Source organism: Rhinoderma darwinii, chromosome 4, assembly GCF_050947455.1.
Source record: "Rhinoderma darwinii isolate aRhiDar2 chromosome 4, aRhiDar2.hap1, whole genome shotgun sequence".
In the NCBI taxonomy this organism is placed as follows: domain Eukaryota; kingdom Metazoa; phylum Chordata; class Amphibia; order Anura; family Rhinodermatidae; genus Rhinoderma; species Rhinoderma darwinii.
In genome coordinates this window covers 308,647,327-308,667,471 of record NC_134690.1, presented here as the reverse complement: position 1 = coordinate 308,667,471, position 20,145 = coordinate 308,647,327, and the positions used below count along the sequence as shown (strand labels likewise).

Sequence of the window (20,145 nt, the reverse complement as noted above, 5' to 3'; positions counted from 1 at the left end):
AGTACAAATATACAGAAATAAAACATCTAATAATCCATATGATCTCTAGACACGCAGCAGCGAAAATGTACCGTCAGCCCCCCACTCCCAGTAATGACCGTCAGCCCCCCACTCACAGTAATGACCGTCAGCCCCCCACTCCCAGTAATGTCCATCAGCCCCCCACTCCCAGTAATGACGTCAGCCCCCCACTCCCAGTAATGACCGTCAGCCCCCCCACTCCCAGTAATGACCGTCAGCCCCCCACTCCCAGTAATGACCGTCAGCCCCCCCACTCACAGTAATGACCGTCAGCCCCCCACTCACAGTAATGACCGTCAGCCCCCCCACTCCCAGTAATGACCGTCAGCCCCCCCACTCCCAGTAATGACCGTCAGCCCCCCCACTCCCAGTAATGACCGTCAGCCCCCCACTCCCAGTAATGACCGTCAGCCCCCCACTCCCAGTAATGACCGTCAGCCCCCCACTCACAGTAATGACCGTCAGCCCCCCCACTCCCAGTAATGACCGTCAGCCCCCCCACTCCCAGTAATGTCCGTCAGCCCCCCCACTCCCAGTAATGACCGTCAGCCCCCCACTCCCAGTAATGACCGTCAGCCCCCCCACTCCCAGTAATGACCGTCAGCCCCCCACTCACAGTAATGACCGTCAGCCCCCCGCTCCCAGTAATGACCGTCAGCCCCCCCACTCACAGTAATGACCGTCAGCCCCCCACTCACAGTAATGACCGTCAGCCCCCCCACTCCCAGTAATGACCGTCAGCCCCCCCACTCCCAGTAATGACCGTCAGCCCCCCCACTCCCAGTAATGACCGTCAGCCCCCCACTCCCAGTAATGACCGTCAGCCCCCCACTCCCAGTAATGACCGTCAGCCCCCCACTCCCAGTAATGACCGTCAGCCCCCCACTCCCAGTAATGACCGTCAGCCCCCCACTCCCAGTAATGACCGTCAGCCCCCCCACTCCCAGTAATGACCGTCAGCCCCCCCACTCCCAGTAATGTCCGTCAGCCCCCCCACTCCCAGTAATGACCGTCAGCCCCCCACTCCCAGTAATGACCGTCAGCCCCCCCACTCCCAGTAATGACCGTCAGCCCCCCACTCACAGTAATGACCGTCAGCCCCCCACTCCCAGTAATGACCGTCAGCCCCCCCACTCACAGTAATGACCGTCAGCCCCCCACTCACAGTAATGACCGTCAGCCCCCCCACTCCCAGTAATGACCGTCAGCCCCCCCACTCCCAGTAATGACCGTCAGCCCCCCCACTCCCAGTAATGACCGTCAGCCCCCCACTCCCAGTAATGACCGTCAGCCCCCCACTCACAGTAATGACCGTCAGCCCCCCACTCACAGTAATGACCGTCAGCCCCCCACTCACAGTAATGACCGTCAGCCCCCCACTCACATTATAATGACCCCTCAGTAAAGCCACCATCAGCCTCCGTCCCCCCAGTAAAATGACCATCAGCCCCCTCCAGTAAAGCCACCATCAGCCTCAGTCCCCCCGCCCCCCGATAAAATAACCATCTGCCCCTCTAGTAAAGGGACCATCACAGACAGAAAGTGTGCTTACCCCTGGGGAAGGAATAAATAAGGAGGTATAAGAACAACAACTCCCAGCATGTCCAGGATGTTATGTGATATCAGAGAAAGTTTACAGGAGGAGGTATAAGAGGAGAGGACTACAACTCCCAGCATGTCCAGACTTAGTATGGGATATCAGAGGACATTACAGGGAGGAGGTATAAGAGAAGAGGACTACAACTCCCAGCATGTCCAGACTTAGTATGGGATATCAGAGGACATTACAGGGAGGAGGTATAAGAGGAGAGGACTACAACTCCCAGCATGTCCAGGACGTTATTATGGGATATCAGAGGACATTACAGGGAGAAGGTAGAAGAGGACTACAACTCCCAGCATGTCCAGGACATTATTATGGGATATCAGAGGACATTACAGGGAGGAGGTAGAAGAGGAGAGGACTACAACTCCCAGCATGTCCAGGACGTTATTATGGGATATCAGAGGACATTACAGGGAGGAGGTAGAAGAGGAGAGGACTACAACTCCCAGCATGTCCAGGCTGTTATTATGGGATATCAGAGGACATTACAGGGAGGAGGTATAAGAGGAGAGGACTACAACTCCTAGCATGTCCAGGCTGTTATTATGGGATATCAGAGGACATTACAGTGAGGAGGTATAAGAGAAGAGGACTACAACTCCCAGCATGTCCAGGACGTTATTATGGGATATCAGAGGACATTACAGGGAGGAGGTATAAGAGGAGAGGACTACAACTCCCAGCATGTCCAGGACGTTATTATGGGATATCAGAGGACATTACAGGGAGGAGGTAGAAGAGGAGAGGACTACAACTCCCAGCATGTCCAGGCTGTTATTATGGGATATCAGAGGACATTACAGGGAGGAGGTATAAGAGGAGAGGACTACAACTCCCAGCATGTCCAGGACGTTATTATGGGATATCAGAGGACATTACAGGGAGGAGGTAGAAGAGGAGAGGACTACAACTCCCAGCATGTCCAGGACGTTATTATGGGATATCAGAGGACATTACAGGGAGGAGGTATAAGAGGAGAGAACTACAACTACCCACATTCCCCTGGCTCCATTTCTCACACAACTGCTAAGAAAGTAAAGAAAACCCACTTACCCTGCCCAGTGTTAATGGCTCCTCTCCCTCCGTCAGGCTTCTAGTGGGAAGCTGTGGGCGGTGCTTGTAACAGACGTCCGCGCGTCACGTCTGCTACAACGTCGGGGGCGGAGCTTGTAGCAAAAAAAATAAAAAAAATTTTAAAAAAAATTGTGTTTTTTTTTTTTTTGCCGTGGTTGAGCCGCAGCACCCCTGAACAGCTCTCGGCACCCCGGTTGGGAACCACTGGTATAGATTATATAATAGCCCCACAATATAAAAGCCAAGAAAAACCAAAAGGCTCCCGCACTGCGTTCTTCCATGTTATGTATCGCCCCCTTGTGGCTAATAGAAGAAGTACACCAAATGTTCAAACCATCGCTAAAGCCAACAAAACTATATCCTGATGTTTCATCTCCCACAATCTATAATAATTATAATACACGATCACCGCGCGGTCTCAATGACGTCATCAAGACCTCGGCTGTAAAGAAAAGCCTGTTTATACCCCTGGGTTCCAGGATGGGTCTATTTTAGGCTCGATGGGTTTCTATCAAGTTCTATAGAAAATGCTTAGAAACGTTGTGATATAAAAAAAAAACCTTTTATTGACATTAAGACCCCTTTACCAATGCCGATAATCATACGAGCGCTTGTTTTCGATCACGGGCAGCGACGATCAGACGATAAACTGCACTCATTGGTCAGCTGATCACATCTTTTATGCGTCCCAAAAAATCCTCGTTGTCCACAGCGTACAAACAGGGGATGTGCTGCCGACAATTCGTAAACTGTACGAGCACGGACCATCGTATTAACCATCGCTCATCCCCGTACAGCGTGCGTCGGCTCGTGTAAATGAGCGCCGACTCACTGGATATATCGTTGATCGTGCAAGTTCCATCTAGTGAAAAACTGTAAACAGGGAGGAGGGGGATGCAGCTGCAGTTTCTTATGCCCCACGCACGCGACCGTATTTTTCATCAGTAATTACAGCAGGGACTCTCCCATAGAAGTCTATGGGCGCTTCCGTAAATATGGGCGGCTATGGATACGCATCCGTACTCTGACCGTATTTATGCTACGCACAGCTTACATATATCCTGATGTACTCCGCCCAGCTTACATATACCCTGATGTACTCCGCACAGCTTACATATATCCTGATGTACTCCGCCCAGCTTACATATACCCTGATGTACTCCGCACAGCTTACATATATCCTGATGTACTCCGCCCAGTTTACATATATCCTGATGTACTCCGCACAGCTTACATATACCCTGATGTACTCCGCACAGCTTACATATACCCTGATGTACTCCGCCCAGCTTACATATACCCTGATGTACTCCGCACGGCTTACATATACCCTGATGTACTCCTCACAGCTTGCATATACACTGATGTACTCCACAGTTTACATATATCCTGATGTACTCCGCGCATATTACATATACCCTGATGTACTCCACAGTTTACATATATCCTGATGTACCCGCACATATTACATATACCCTGATGTACTCCACAGTTTACATATATCCTGATGTACTCCGCGCATATTACATATACCCTGATGTACTCCGCCCAGTTTACATATATCCTGATGCACTCCACCCAGCTAACATATACCCTGATGTACTCCGCACAGCTTACATATACCCTGATGTACTCCCCAGTTTACATATATCCTGATGTACTCTGCGCATATTACATATACCCTGATTTACTCCGCCCAGCTTACATATACCCTGATGTACTCCGCACAGCTTACATATACCCTGATGTACTCCGCCCAGTTTACATATATCCTGATGTACCCTGCGCATATTACATATACCCTGATGTACTCCGCACAGCTTACATATATCCTGATGTACTCCGCCCAGTTTACATATATCCTGATGTACTCCGCACAGCTTACATATACCCTGATGTACTCCGCCCAGCTTACATATACCCTGATGTACTCCGCACAGCTTACATATACAATGATGTACTCCGCACAGCTTACATATACCCTGATGTACTCCGCACAGCTTACATATACCCTGATGTACTCCGCCCAGCTTACATATACCCTGATGTACTCCGCCCAGCTTACATATACCCTGATGTACTCCGCACAGCTTACATATACCCTGATGTACTCCGCCCAGTTCACATATACCCTGATGTACTCCGCACAGCTTACATATACCGATGTACTCCGCACAGCTTACATATATAATGATGTACTACGCACAGCTTACATATACCCTGATGTACTCCTCACATATTACATATGCCCTGATGTACTCCGCACAGCTTACATATACCCTGATGTACTCCGCCCAGCTTACATATACCCTGATGTACTCCGCACAGCTTACATATACCCTGATGTACTCCGCCCAGTTCACATATGCCCCCACATTATAAGCTGAAATACCACTAATACACCAAGCAAAATCTGCGCTTCAAAAGCCAAATGGTGGTCCAACTGAGCCTGGCAGTGTACCCAAACGGCAATTTATGACCACATATGGTGTATTCTGGAGAACCCGCTTAACAATTTATGGGATGTGTGTCTACGGTGGTACAAGCTGGGCACAACACATTGGGCACTGAAATGGCATATTTGTGGAAAAAAGCCATTTTTAATCTGCAACATCTATTGTTTACTCATTTTTGCAAAACACTTGTGCGGTCAAAATGCTCACTACACCCCTAGATCAATTCTTTGAGGGATCTAGTTTCCAAAATGGGGTAATTTTTCGGGGGTACCACTGTACTGGTACTATAGCTCAATGCAACATGGTGTCAAAAAACGAATCTTATAAAATCTCCACTCCAAATACTAAATGGCGCTCCTTCCCTTTAGAGCCTTGCTGTGTGTCCAAATAGCAGTTTATGACCACGTGTGGGGTATTTCCCTTCTCTGAAGAAGTTGCTTTACAAATGTTACGGTGCTTTTTCTCCTTTATTTGTTGAGAAAATGAAAATTTTTTAACTAATGCTGCGTCTTATTGGAAAATAATGTCATTTTTCATTTTCACTGCCCATTTCTAATAAAATATATGAGACACCTGTGGGGTGCTGAAAAAATAAAAAAGTTAGAGCTCTTTGAATGCGACTATAGAAAAACGAATAAAATAGCTCGGTCATTAGGGCCTAAAATGGGATGGTGACTAAGGGGTTAACGTCAGTTAGCACAATATAAATACATTTACAGTAGCTCCCCCTAGTGGCGACTGCTGGTAGCTTTCCACTGAAGTGTAGTAACCAGGACATGAGTCTAAGGCCTCATTTACACGAGCGGAATATACGCGCGTGCGACACGCATGCTTTTCATGCGTGTCGTACGCACCTATATTAGTCTATGGGGCAGTGCAGACAATGCGTGAATTTTGCGCAGCGCGAGTGCGTTGCGTAAAACTCACGACGTTCTATAATCGTGCGTTTTTCGCGCATCACGCACCCATTGAAGTCAATGGGTGCGTGAAAACCACGCATGCCGCACGGAAGCACTTCCGTGCGAACTGCGTGATTCGCGCAAGAGCTGTCAAAAGGATGAATGTAAACAGAAAAGCACCATGTGCTTTTCTGTTTACAAACATCCAAACGGAGTGTCAAATTAGAGATGAGCGCACCGAACTTCACCGGGTTCGGCCGAACTAGTTTTGACCGAACCCGGCAAAAAAATTTCCGGTACGCGACGTCAGGAGACAGTCACTGTCCACGGTGCTGAAAGAGTTAAACTGGTTCAGCACCCTGGACAGTGACTTCCGATCACAATATACATGAACGTGTAAAAAAAAAAAAGAAGTTCTGACTTACCGATAACTCCCGGCTTCTTCCTCCAGTCTGACCTCCCGGGATGACAATTCAGTCCAAGTGACAGATGCAGCCAATCACAGGCCAAGCACAGGCTGCAGCCAATCACAGGCTGCAGCGGTCACATGGACTGCCGCGTCATCCAGGGAGGTGGGGCCGGATGACAAGAGAGGGACGCGTCACCAAGGCAACGGCCGGGAGACCGGACTGGAGGAAGTAGGAAGTTCTTGGTAAGTATGAACGTCTTTTTTTTATTCACAGTTTGCTGTATATTGTGATCGGAATTCACTGTCGAGGGTGCTGAAAGAGTTACTGCCGATCAGTTAACTCTTTTAGCACCCTGGACAGTGACTGATGTCGACTAGCCTCATCTCTATGATGGCGGCTGCGCGAAAATCACGCAGCCGCGCATCATACACTGATGACACACGGAGCTGTCAAGTGCCTTTTGGCACGCAAAACGCTGCGTTTTTTAGCCTGCGCAAAACGCACACGCTCGTGTAAATGAGGCCTAAGGCTATGTTCACACAGAGTTTTTTGCAGGAGGAATATCTGCCTCAAAATTCCGTTTGGAAGTTTGAGGCACATTTTCCTCTCCCTGCACGTCGATTTTTGCTGCGTTTTTCGCCCGCGGCCATTGAGCGCCGCGGGCATAATACACCGCGAAATGCGCTTTCTCTGCCTCCCATTGAAGTCAATGGGAGGTCAGAGGCGTAAACGCCCAAAGATAGGGCATGTCGCTTCTTTTTCTCGCGAGGCAGTTTTACTGCTCGCGGGAAAAAGACGCCGACGCCTCCCATTGAAATCAATGGGAGGCATTATAGGGCAGTTTTTGACGAGTTTTGCGGCGCGGTTTCCGCGTAAAAAAAACTCGTCAAAAAAACTCAGTGTGAACTTAGCCTAAAATGTTCTTTACACAGGACGATTATCGGGCAGACAAGTGTTCATATAACGCTCGTTGCTGATAATTGCGCTTTGTAAAAAGGGCAGCGATCCGCAGATGAACGAGCAAACACCCAATCATCTGCTGGTCGTATCGTTTTAAAAAAGTGAAATATTATTGTTGTCGGCAGCGCATCTCCCTGTGTAAACAGAAAAACGCGCTGCCGACATGATAATAACGTATGGGGACGAGCGATCGGAGTAACGAACGCTCGCCCTCATCCATAGCTCCGTGTTATCCATAGCTCCGTGTCATCCATAGCTCCGTGTCATCCATAGCTTCGTGTTATCCATAGCTCCGTGTTATCCATAGCTCCGTGTTATCCATAGCTCCGTGTTATCCATAGCTCCGTGTTATCCATAGCTCCGTGTCATCCATAGCTCCGTGTCATCCATAGCTCCGTGTCATCCATAGCTCCGTGTTATCCATAGCTCCGTGTTATCCATAGCTCCGTGTTATCCATAGCTCCGTGTCATCCATAGCTCCGTGTTATCCATAGCTCCGTGTTATCCATAGCTCCGTGTTATCCATAGCTCCGTGTCATCCATAGCTCCGTGTCATCCATAGCTCCGTGTTATCCATAGCTCCGTGTCATCCATAGCTCCGTGTTATCCATAGCTCGGTGTCATCCATAGCTCCGTGTCATCCATAGCTCCGTGTCATCCATAGCTCCGTGTTATCCATAGCTCCGTGTTTTATGCATAGCTCCGTGTTATCCATAGCTCCATGTCATCCATAGCTCCGTGTCATCCATAGCTCCGTGTCATCCATAGCTCCGTGTCATCCATAGCTCCGTGTCATCCATAGCTCCGTGTTATCCATAGCTCCGTGTCATCCATAGCTCCGTGTTATCCATAGCTCCGTGTTATCCATAGCTCCGTGTTATCCATAGCTCCGTGTCATCCATAGCTCCGTGTTATCCATAGCTCCGTGTCATCCATAGCTCCGTGTTATCCATAGCTCCGTGTTATCCATAGCTCCGTGTCATCCATAGCTCCGTGTCATCCATAGCTCCGTGTTATCCATAGCTCCGTGTCATCCATAGCTCCGTGTCATCCATAGCTCCGTGTTATCCATAGCTCCGTGTTATCCATAGCTCCGTGTTATCCATAGCTCCGTGTTATCCATAGCTCCGTGTCATCCATAGCTCCGTGTTATCCATAGCTCCGTGTTATCCATAGCTCCGTGTCATCCATAGCTCCGTGTCATCCATAGCTCCGTGTCATCCATAGCTCCGTGTCATCCATAGCTCCGTGTTATCCATAGCTCCGTGTTATCCATAGCTCCGTGTTATCCATAGCTCCGTGTCATCCATAGCTCCGTGTTATCCATAGCTCCGTGTTATCCATAGCTCCGTGTTATCCATAGCTCCGTGTTATCCATAGCTCCGTGTTATCCATAGCTCCGTGTTATCCATAGCTCCGTGTCATCCATAGCTCTGTGTTATCCATAGCTCCGTGTTATCCATAGCTCCGTGTCATCCATAGCTCCGTGTTATCCATAGCTCCGTGTTATCTATAGCTCCGTGTTATCCATAGCTCCGAGTTATCCATAGCTCCGTGTTATCCATAGCTCTGTGTTATCCATAGCTCCGTGTTATCCATAGCTCCGTGTTATCCATAGCTCCGTGTTATCCATAGCTCCGTGTTATCCATAGCTCCGTGTCATCCATAGCTCCGTGTTATCCATAGCTCCGTGTTATCTATAGCTCCGTGTTATCCATAGCTCCGTGTTATCCATAGCTCCGTGTTATCCATAGCTCCGTGTCATCCATAGCTCCGTGTTATCCATAGCTCCGTGTTATCCATAGCTCCGTGTTATCCATAGCTCCGTGTCATCCATAGCTCAGTGTTATCCATAGCTCCGTGTTATCCATAGCTCCGTGTTATCCATAGCTCCGTGTCATCCATAGCTCCGTGTTATCCATAGCTCCGTGTTATCCATAGCTCCGTGTTATCCATAGCTCCGTGTTATCCATAGCTCCGTGTCATCCATAGCTCCGTGTCATCCATAGCTCCGTGTTATCCATAGCTCCGTGTCATCCATAGCTCCGTGTCATCCATAGCTCCGTGTCATCCATAGCTCCGTGTTATCCATAGCTCCGTGTCATCCATAGCTCCGTGTTATCCATAGCTCCGTGTTAGCCATAGCTCCGTGTCATCCATAGCTCCGTGTTATCCATAGCTCCGTGTGACCGGAGCAAACGAGCAGATATGTCATAAATGTCAGGTAGATTGGGGTTCCACCTCTGGGACCCGCATTCACTACTATGGGAGTTACGGAAACAGATCAGACAAAGCCGGAGGTGGGACCCTCATCTATCTGACATCCTATGGATACGTCATAAATGTGTCTGATGGGAAGACCCCTTTAATGAGTATATCAGTAATAGTATAACTAGCACGTACCAGCCGCTACCCCTCCCCCCTCATTGCAACACCAAGTAAGGCCCCATGCGCACGACCGTATTTTCATCTATCCCGAAAAACTGTCCATATTGCATCGGTATATACGGATCCGTAAAAAAAAAGAGGGAGGATGCAAATGATGTCATCAGCATGTTGCATAGCAACGCTTCCATAAATACGGTCAGAGTACGGATGCGTATCCATAGCCGCCCATATTTACGGAAGCGCCCATAGACTTCTATGGGAGAGTCCCTGCTGTAATTACTGATGAAAAATATGGTCGCGTGCGTGGGGCATAAGAAACTGCAGCTGCATCCCCCTCCTCCCTGTTTACAGTTTTTCACTAGATGGAACTTGCACGATCAACGATGTATCCAGTGAGTCGGCGCTCATTTACACGAGCCGACGCACGCTGTACGGGGATGAGCGATGGTTAATACGATGGTCCGTGCTCGTACAGTTTACGTATTGTCGGCAGCACATCCCCTGTTTGTACGCTGTGGACAACGACGATTTTTTGGGACGCATAAAAAATGTGATCAGCTGACCAATGAGTGCAGTTTATCGTCTGATCGTCGCTGCCTGTGATCGAAAACAAGCGCTCGTATGATTATCGGCATTGGTAAAGGGGTCTTAATGTCAATAAAAGTTTTTTTTTTTATATCACAACGTTTCTAAGCATTTTCTATAGAACTTGATAGAAACCCATCGAGCCTAAAATAGACCCATCCTGGAACCCAGGGGTATAAACAGGCTTTTCTTTACAGCCCGAGGTCTTGATGACGTCATTGAGACCGCGCGGTGATCGTGTATTATAATTATTATAGATTGTGGGAGATGAAACATCAGGATATAGTTTTGTTGGCTTTAGCGATGGTTTGAACATTTGGTGTACTTCTTCTATTAGCCACAAGGGGGCGATACATAACCTGGAAGAACGCAGTGCGGGAGCCTTTTGGTTTTTCTTGGCTTTTATATTGTGGGGCTATTATATAATCTATACCAGTGGTTCCCAACCGGGGTGCCGAGAGCTGTTCAGAGGTGCCGCGGCTCATCCACGGCAAAAAAAAATAAAAATAAAAATTTTTGTTTACATTTATTTTTTTTTTTTTTGCTACAAGCTCCGCCCCCGACGTTGTAGCAGACGTGACGCGCGGACGTCTGTTACAAGCACCGCCCACAGCTTCCCACTAGAAGCCTGACGGAGGGAGAGGAGCCATTAACACTGGGCAGGGTAAGTGCGGTTTTCTTTACTTTCTTAGCAGTTGTGTGAGAAATGGAGCCAGGGGAATGTGGGTAGTTGTAGTTCTCTCCTCTTATACCTCCTCCCTGTAATGTCCTCTGATATCCCATAATAACGTCCTGGACATGCTGGGAGTTGTAGTTCTCTCCTCTTATACCTCCTCCCTGTAATGTCCTCTGATATCCCATAATAACGTCCTGGACATGCTGGGAGTTGTAGTCCTCTCCTCTTCTACCTCCTCCCTGTAATGTCCTCTGATATCCCATAATAACGTCCTGGACATGCTGGGAGTTGTAGTCCTCTCCTCTTCTACCTCCTCCCTGTAATGTCCTCTGATATCCCATAATAACAGCCTGGACATGCTAGGAGTTGTAGTTCTCTCCTCTTATACCTCCTCCCTGTAATGTCCTCTGATATCCCATACTAAGTCTGGACATGCTAGGAGTTGTAGTCCTCTCCTCTTATACCTCCTCCCTGTAATGTCCTCTGATATCCCATAATAACAGTCTGGACATGCTGGGAGTTGTAGTCCTCTCCTCTTATACCTCCTCCCTGTAATGTCCTCTGATATCCCATAATAACAGTCTGGACATGCTGGGAGTTGTAGTTCTCTCCTCTTATACCTCCTCCCTGTAATGTCCTCTGATATACCATAATAACAGTCTGGACATGCTGGGAGTTGTAGTCCTCTTCTCTTATACCTCCTCCCTGTAATGTCCTCTGATATACCATAATAACAGCCTGGACATGCTAGGAGTTGTAGTTCTCTTCTCTTATACCTCCTCCCTGTAATGTCCTCTGATATCCCATAATAACAGTCTGGACATGCTGGGAGTTGTAGTCCTCTTCTCTTATACCTCCTCCCTATAATGTCCTCTGATATCCCATACTAAGTCTGGACATGCTGGGAGTTGTAGTCCTCTCCTCTTATACCTCCTCCTGTAAACTTTCTCTGATATCACATAACATCCTGGACATGCTGGGAGTTGTTGTTCTTATACCTCCTTATTTATTCCTTCCCCAGGGGTAATCACACTTTCTGTCTGTGATGGTCCCTTTACTAGAGGGGCAGATGGTTATTTTATCGGGGGGCGGGGGGACTGAGGCTGATGGTGGCTTTACTGGAGGGGGCTGATGGTCATTTTACTGGGGGGACGGAGGCTGATGGTGGCTTTACTGAGGGGTCATTATAATGTGAGTGGGGGGCTGACGGTCATTACTGTGAGTGGGGGGCTGACGGTCATTACTGGGAGTGGGGGGCTGACGGTCATTACTGGGAGTGGGGGGCTGACGTCATTACTGGGAGTGGGGGGGCTGACGTCATTACTGGGAGTGGGGGGGCTGACGGTCATTACTGGGAGTGGGGGGGCTGACGGTCATTACTGGGAGTGGGGGGGCTGACGGTCATTACTGTGAGTGGGGGGGCTGACGGTCATTACTGTGAGTGGGGGGCTGACGGTCATTACTGTGAGTGGGGGGGCTGACGGTCATTACTGTGAGTGGGGGGGCTGACGGTCATTACTGTGAGTGGGGGGCTGACGGTCATTACTGTGAGTGGGGGGGCTGACGGTCATTACTGTGAGTGGGGGGGCTGACGGTCATTACTGTGAGTGGGGGGGCTGACGGTCATTACTGTGAGTGGGGGGCTGACGGTCATTACTGGGAGTGGGGGGCTGACGGTCATTACTGTGAGTGGGGGGCTGACGGTCATTACTGTGAGTGGGGGGGCTGACGGTCATTACTGGGAGTGGGGGGCTGACGGTCATTACTGTGAGTGGGGGCTGACGGTCATTACTGGGAGTGGGGGGGCTGACGGTCATTACTGTGAGTGGGGGGCTGACGGTCATTACTGTGAGTGGGGGGCTGACGGTCATTACTGGGAGTGGGGGGCTGACGATCATTACTGTGAGTGGGGGGCTGACGGTCATTACTGTGAGTGGGGGGGCTGACGGTCATTACTGTGAGTGGGGGGGCTGACGGTCATTACTGTGAGTGGGGGGGCTGACGGTCATTACTGTGAGTGGGGGGGCTGACGGTCATTACTGTGAGTGGGGGGCTGACGGTAATTACTGTGAATGGGGGGCTGACGGTCATTACTGTGAGTGGGGGGCTGACGGTCATTACTGGGAGTGGGGGGCTGACGGTCATTACTGGGAGTGGGGGGCTGACGGTCATTACTGGGAGTGGGGGGCTGACGGTCATTACTGGGAGTGGGGGGCTGACGGTCATTACTGGGAGTGGGGGGCTGACGGTCATTACTGTGTGTGCGGGGGCTGACGGTCATTACTGTGAGTGGGGGGGCTGACGGTCATTACTGTGAGTGGGGGGGCTGACGGTCATTACTGTGAGTGGGGGGCTGACGGTCATTACTGGGAGTGGGGGGGCTGACGGTCATTAGTGGGAGTGGTGGGGCTGACGGTCATTACTGGGAGTGGGGGGGCTGACGGTCATTACTGTGAGTGGGGGGGCTGACGGTCATTACTGTGAGTGGGGGGGCTGACGGTCATTACTGGGAGTGGGGGGCTGACGGTCATTACTGTGTGTGCGGGGGCTGACGGTCATTACTGTGAGTGGGGGGGCTGACGGTCATTACTGTGAGTGGGGGGGCTGACGGTCATTACTGGGAGTGGGGGGGCTGACGGTCAGTACTGTGAGTGGGGGGGCTGACGGTCATTACTGTGTGTGCGGGGCTGACGGTCATTACTGTGAGTGGGGGGGCTGACGGTCATTACTGTGAGTGGGGGGCTGACGGTCATTACTGTGAGTGGGGGGCTGACGGTCATTACTGTGAGTGGGGTGGCTGACGGTCATTACTGTGAGTGGGGGGGCTGACGGTCATTACTGTGAGTGGGGGGCTGACGGTCATTACTGTGAGTGGGGGGGCTGACGGTCATTACTGGGAGTGGGGGGGCTGACGGTCATTACTGTGAGTGGGGGGCTGACGGTCATTACTGTGAGTGGGGGGCTGACGGTCATTACTGGGAGTGGGGGGGCTGACGGTCATTACTGGGAGTGGGGGGCTGACGGTCATTACTGTGAGTGGGGGGCTGACGGTCATTACTGGGAGTGGGGGGCTGACGGTCATTACTGTGTGTGGGGGGCTGACGGTCATTACTGTGAGTGGGGGGCTGACGGTCATTACTGTGAGTGGGGGGCTGACGGTCATTACTGGGAGTGGGGGGCTGACGGTCATTACTGTGAGTGGGGGGCTGACGGTCTTCAAGTGGTTTCCGCCTCTCACCTCCCATTGAAATTAATAGGAGGCAGAAAAAACCTGCGGCGCTCGTTTGGTGCTTTTTTGTCTGCGGTTTTTGCATTCGCTTCAACGGCTTAAAAAAAATGTGGGAAAAAAATAAATAAAAAAAAGTCAAACAGCGCTGTCAATTCAAAATCTGCCTCAAAATTCGTAAATGAATTTCGAGGCAGACTTTTAGTTTCTGCCTTACAAAAAAACGTTGTGTGAACATAACCTAAGAGTGTACTGCTTGTTTTTCCCCATTTTTTGTCGTTTTGTAAACAATTTTTGGTAGGGGTGCCCTGAGAATTATTTTTTTTCCCTGGGGTGCCTCGAGCCTGAAAAGGTTGGGAAACTCTGATGTATACAGTCGTCCTGGTGTATCTGGCAGTTTTCTAGAGTTCAGTGTATAATCATTGATAGATACGGTGACGCTGACATCACGCCGGGCAGCACGTGCGTCCTCATGAATTATACAGGATACAGACAATATTATTAAAGAGGAGCCGACACTTCTCCTGAAATGTATGTATTAATAGATAACTTGGTGTTGCCATTCTCCTCATCAAAGGTCGTGTCCCTACAGTCTCTCTGTCAGCACTGATTGGACGTTGTCAGTTTGTGTAGGGACACACCCCCAACTGGTAACACACAGCTGTCAATTCTTACATTTCCAGGAGGAATAACAGAGAAACGGCACAAAGCAGAGAGTCCTAAGAAAAGTTGCGCACTCGACTGAATGTTTCTTCTCCTCGTCTATCGTGTGTGTTGATTTTATACATTTTCGCTGCTGCGTGTCTAGAGATCATATGGATTATTAGATGTTTTATTTCTGTATATTTGTACTGCATTGTTGCAGCTCATCGTCCTCCAGCTGCGGCCTTTCATTTCCATGACGACTGCTCCACTTTTCCTTTGCTCCAGTTTTAAATTTCCCACCTTTGTCTGGATTACGGATTCTCTGTAAGGTTCTGTGCACACGACCTATTTTCAGGCGTTTTACGCCTCGAATCACGCCTGAAAAGACGGCTCCATTACGTCTGCAAACATCTGCCCATTGCTTGCGGGATCTGCTGCGGGTAGCTCTTCTGTTGCCGCATTATTAAATAGATCATTGATGTCGCTGTTCTGGTAATTGATGCCACGAGGATCTATTGTATTCATTGATGCAGCGTGCGTTAATTACTGACATCCGGCAATCTCATATCTTCACCGTCAATGTCATCACTTTCTTGTCACTTGCATTGGTGGCATCAGTCAGTATAAAACCGCTCAGTTTATCTTACGTCACCTGTCATTCTGCTGAATTGTCACCGTCTCTTATCTGCTTAACTGATTGTATGACTCTCAGCAGCGTTTTACATCATCATGAAACCACCCCAGAAAAGCTCGTCCCGCAGGAAGTCGGCGCAGCCGCAGAAGAAACCTGCAGCTCCTCCTCAATCTCCGCCAAGTAAGAGAAAGTTGCACCTTGATCATCTTATCACTCTTATTATATATTTTATTTTAAAAATGAATTCCAGATAACCTCGGGTCGTGTAATACTAGATTGTAATCCGTTTCTCAGCTTTATATCTTAGAGGGTTCGTTTCTATGCAGGTAAAAATCTGTTACTTACCGAAATTTCTGTAGCACAAGGCCGCCACTAGGGGGAGCAAACTGAGGACTGATTTATATAGGCACAACAGGAGCTGTATGCATGTGCACAATCGTCTCCCCCTAGTGGTGGTTGCAGGAAGCACGTTACTATATGGCTCTGGGAAGGGAATCTGAGAACACAGCTCACACCCATGAAGATATATTATGAAATGAGGGATCTAAGAATTTCCAACCTGCAGTCCGACCGCTCTATTCATTCCCTATGGGATCGACGGAAATAGTCAAGTTTGACTGCTCCTTGCCCAATTATGCATTTTGCCGTGAGCGGCTCCGCGCAGGCAGGCGCGATGTTGTGACGTCAATTTCTGAGCCTTTTTTCTACTCCATTTATGCAGCGTGTGGATGAGACGTGTTTTATCTCATCCACTTTGCTGCTACTGTATTATGCTGCCGATTTTTCCGCATTATAATACAGGTATACGCCGTATTTACGCAATGTGTGAACTGACTCTAACCCCTCCACCCACCCCCCCCGCCAGTCCCCGCAAAAATGTTCTTGCATCAAACCGGTCCTCGGTGCAAAATAGGTTGGGGACCACTGCCATAGAGAATGACTTGAGTGACCACCCTCTGGGACCCGCACTCTTGTTAACAACCCGCAGCGATCCGGCATTTATCACCTATCTTGTGGATAGGTGAAAAATTATTTTCGTGGTACAACCCCTTTAATCAGGTATCAATGGGACTTGATGGACCCCAAATTATCAGTCATAGAAAAGTATCTAAAATTTGAACGTCCACATTTATATCTTTTTAGGTCCAACATTCTGTGCTGATTAATTTCTTAATGTCGTTTTACAGCAGTGTGAGCACAGTTTTCTGAAACGGAGCTCTAAATCTCCTGCGTAGACAGTTACATGGTATAATTTTGTCTCCCTGCAGCCACCACTAGAGGGAGCTCACTGCATACTGTTTTGTTACCAAGTGCAATGTACAACCATATACAATGAGCTCCCTCTAGTGGTGGCTGCAGGTAGCATGTTATGTTTTAAATCTGTTTACCTGATGTTCCTTGGGGGACATTAAGGTAATAGGCCATGTTCACACAGGGCAGATACGCGGCGTAAAAGTACACAGCGTATTGGCCCTGGGCACCGGAGGTAATTCTGGCTGAAAAACTGCAGTTTTTCGGCTGGAATGTCCATAGAAGGTAGAAAAAAAACCATACTTACCCGTAGCCATGGTGACGTGTCCCTCTGATGTTCTGCAGCAGTCATATGGGATGAGACATCATCCCTGGAGGCCGGGTTGAACGCAGGAGCAGAGAGATCTGGGTAAGTTTGGCGGTTTTTTTCCGCTGCGTCTGGATGAGATTTGTTTGAATCTCCTCCACTCTTCTGCTTCTGTATTACGCTGTGGAGTTTCCGCAATGAAATCCGTTGCAGAAAATCCGCCGTATTTACGCTACGTGTGAACCCGGCCAGACAGTGAATTTCCATGTAGCGGGAGATTCATTTTCAGCTATGATTATGGATTTCTTTCTTACAGGTAGAGGGGAAACAAGTCACAGACCGAGCACGCAACGAAGAAGACGCTACCGCCCAGGAGCCCGTGCGCTGATGGAAATAAGAAAGTACCAAAAATCAACCAATCTGCTCATTCAGAAAACCCCGTTTTTCCGCCTGGTGAGTGGATGTGTCCTCTGCGGCTGCTCCTCTTTATTGTCAGTGATATTCCCCTTTTATTCTTGCAGGTGAGAGAGATCTGCCTGAAGTATTCCCGCGGCGTGTTTTACTACTGGCAAAGCACCGCACTTATGGCGCTACAAGAGGTCAGTATCTCATACAATGCACTGTCCATGTAACGCATGGGTCAACCAGAGAGGGAGCTGCTCTTTGCAGTGATTCACTACTCAGCCCCCGCCCCCTCTAACACATCCATATGCCCTAGCGGGACATTTGCATAGGGGTTGTGATGCATTGTGGGAGTTCCAGAGGCCAGGACCCCCCCCCCCCCCCCCACCATCACTCTAGCTAACAGCTCATAAAAGTGAAATCTGATCAGTCCTTCGAGCTGTGTAGTAAATTATACCGGGAGTGCTGTCACTTTAAGAGGGACTAATGCTCTTCTGTATCCACAGTCAGCTGAGGACTTCCTCGTGAGTCTCTTTGAAGATTCTTACCTCTTCAGTCACCAGGCCAATAGGGGCACTCTCTTTGTGAAGGACATGCAGCTCGCACGGAGAATCCGAGGCATCCCGTATGAACTGTGATAACGCTGCCGTTTTATCTCTCAAGATTTGATGAAGAATGATCACGTGTAAATAGTTTTATATTAATGGAGAAAATCTATTGGGAAATACAAGTTTTACCATTGCATAAAAGATCCAGTTTGGAAGAGTAAACCGGCTTTAGCGCCCCCTCCTGACACTGGTTACAGTGGAGTTTTTTTCTTTGTTACAACCAATATGGCTGCCGCTGCAGTTTGCAGGGTGGTAGTGCAGTCGTTTTTCTGTCCAGCTATGTAATGGGTTGTAGGGGTCCAGGATGTAGCACAGAAAATGACCACAAGGCGGCACTGCTGGACAAAACCGCTAACAAAGACGCTGGACACAACCGCTAATGAAACCTGATTTGGCCGACCTTCTAATTGTTCTGCTGAGTTTATGATCCGCTTCCTGTTTTTATTCTGTGAAGATTTGTTAATTTTTTCAAATAAAAAAAAAATGTATATTATAACTTTGATCTTCATCATTTTAGACTAATCTTCATAAGGGCTTGGATATGATCAATGACTCCAGCTTTGCTGTAGTTCAATACTCTTGCTCTGTCCCACCCCCATTCTTTACACTGCAGCTATGCTTGTTCAGAGTGTTTGCTGTGTGGGTGGGTGTGTGGGTTGGTTCCAGAATTATTTGGGCAGTGACACAATCTTCATGATTTGGGTTTTGCTGCCACCACATTGGATTTGAAATGAAACAACTGAGATGCAATTGAAGTTTAAACTTTCAGGTTTATTTCAAGGGGTTAAACAAAAATCTCCTGTGAAAAGTTTAGGAATTGCCACCATTTTTCTACACAACCTCCTCATTTCAGGTGATCAAAAGTGATTGGACAAATTAACATTACCATAAATGTTTTTTTTAATACTTTGTAGAGAATCCTTTGCAGGCAATGATGGCCTGAAGTCTGGAACCCATGGACATCACCAGACGCTGGGTTTCCTCCTTTGTTTTTTTTGTTTTTTATATTTCAAATTTTTTATTTTCAAGAAAAGAAATGGGGATACAGAAAAAAAAAGGGGGTGACATGGGTACAGAAAAAGCCCATGAGGGCAGATCATTTCAACCTATATTTCAACAACAATAAGTAAATATGCAATCAAAGTCCTCCCAACATAGTACCATCAATACACTACAAGCATTAGTATAGCAAGACAGGAATACCAGCATTACACCCTCATCCGCCCCTCCATCACCCACATCTCAGTCAATTCTTAGTAACGATTGATTCAAATAGGGAAGTAAACGAAGGGTAGAAGGACAAAAGGAAGGGGGGGGGGGGGTATAGGGAAAATCTTAAGAGGGAGAAGGGGAGATGTTCTCCCCTCACTCTCTCCCCCCCCCCCCACAGCACATCACAGACCAGAGAGAACTCAAGAGCTCCCTGGTTCTCCACCAATCAGTTCACCCATGGCCCTCTTGTATCTGTCCGACTTGCAGATGTCAAACCAATAGAACCAGGTTTTCTGAAACTGCGTTGCTCGTTCGGGTGCGGAATGGAGCAACTCCTCCATTCTCCGAATTTCGTGAATGCGCTCCAGCCATTGTCTAGTCACAGGAGGCTCAGAGGATCTCCAACCCCCCGGAATACAAGCCTTAGCTGCGTTCAACAAATGTCTCACTAACATCTTCCTGTAGCGCCCCACAGGTATATCGTGGTGGTGCAGCAAAATCCATGCCGGATCATCTCCCAGCGAGATTCCTGTGATCTCCAGAATGATATCTTGAACCTCTGACCAATAGGTGCGAAGGTTCTCACAGCTCCAGTATATACGTAAAAGCGTTCCCTCTTCTCTGCCGCATCTCCAACATAAAGGAGAAACATCCGGGAACATTTTATGTAGCACATGTGGGACTCTGTACCAACGGGATAGTATTTTAAAACTGGTTTCCTGATAGGCGTTACTAATAGACGCCTTATGTGTGAGGAGCATGATCTTTTCCCTTTGCTCTTGTGT

General features: G+C 48.5%; 1 protein-coding gene across 2 annotated transcripts in view; it reads left to right on the top strand.

Annotated features, from left to right (window-relative positions):
* LOC142759925 (histone H3-like centromeric protein A) overlaps positions 1 to 18,644 on the top strand; it is a 212,641-nt gene extending 193,997 nt beyond the window's left edge. Inside the window, exons 2-5 of one of the 2 annotated variants that reach the window (XM_075862719.1) lie at positions 15,662 to 15,760; positions 17,455 to 17,591; positions 17,660 to 17,737; positions 18,047 to 18,644. In XM_075862719.1, the coding sequence (XP_075718834.1) occupies positions 15,676 to 15,760; positions 17,455 to 17,591; positions 17,660 to 17,737; positions 18,047 to 18,178 (432 nt within the window). In that variant the 5' untranslated portion in view covers positions 15,662 to 15,675 and the 3' untranslated portion in view covers positions 18,179 to 18,644. Of the gene's footprint in view, positions 1 to 15,658; positions 15,761 to 17,454; positions 17,592 to 17,659; positions 17,738 to 18,046 lie in introns of both variants that reach the window. The other variant, XM_075862718.1, reaches the window with a different exon arrangement.
* The last annotated feature ends 1,501 nt before the right edge of the window (positions 18,645 to 20,145 follow it).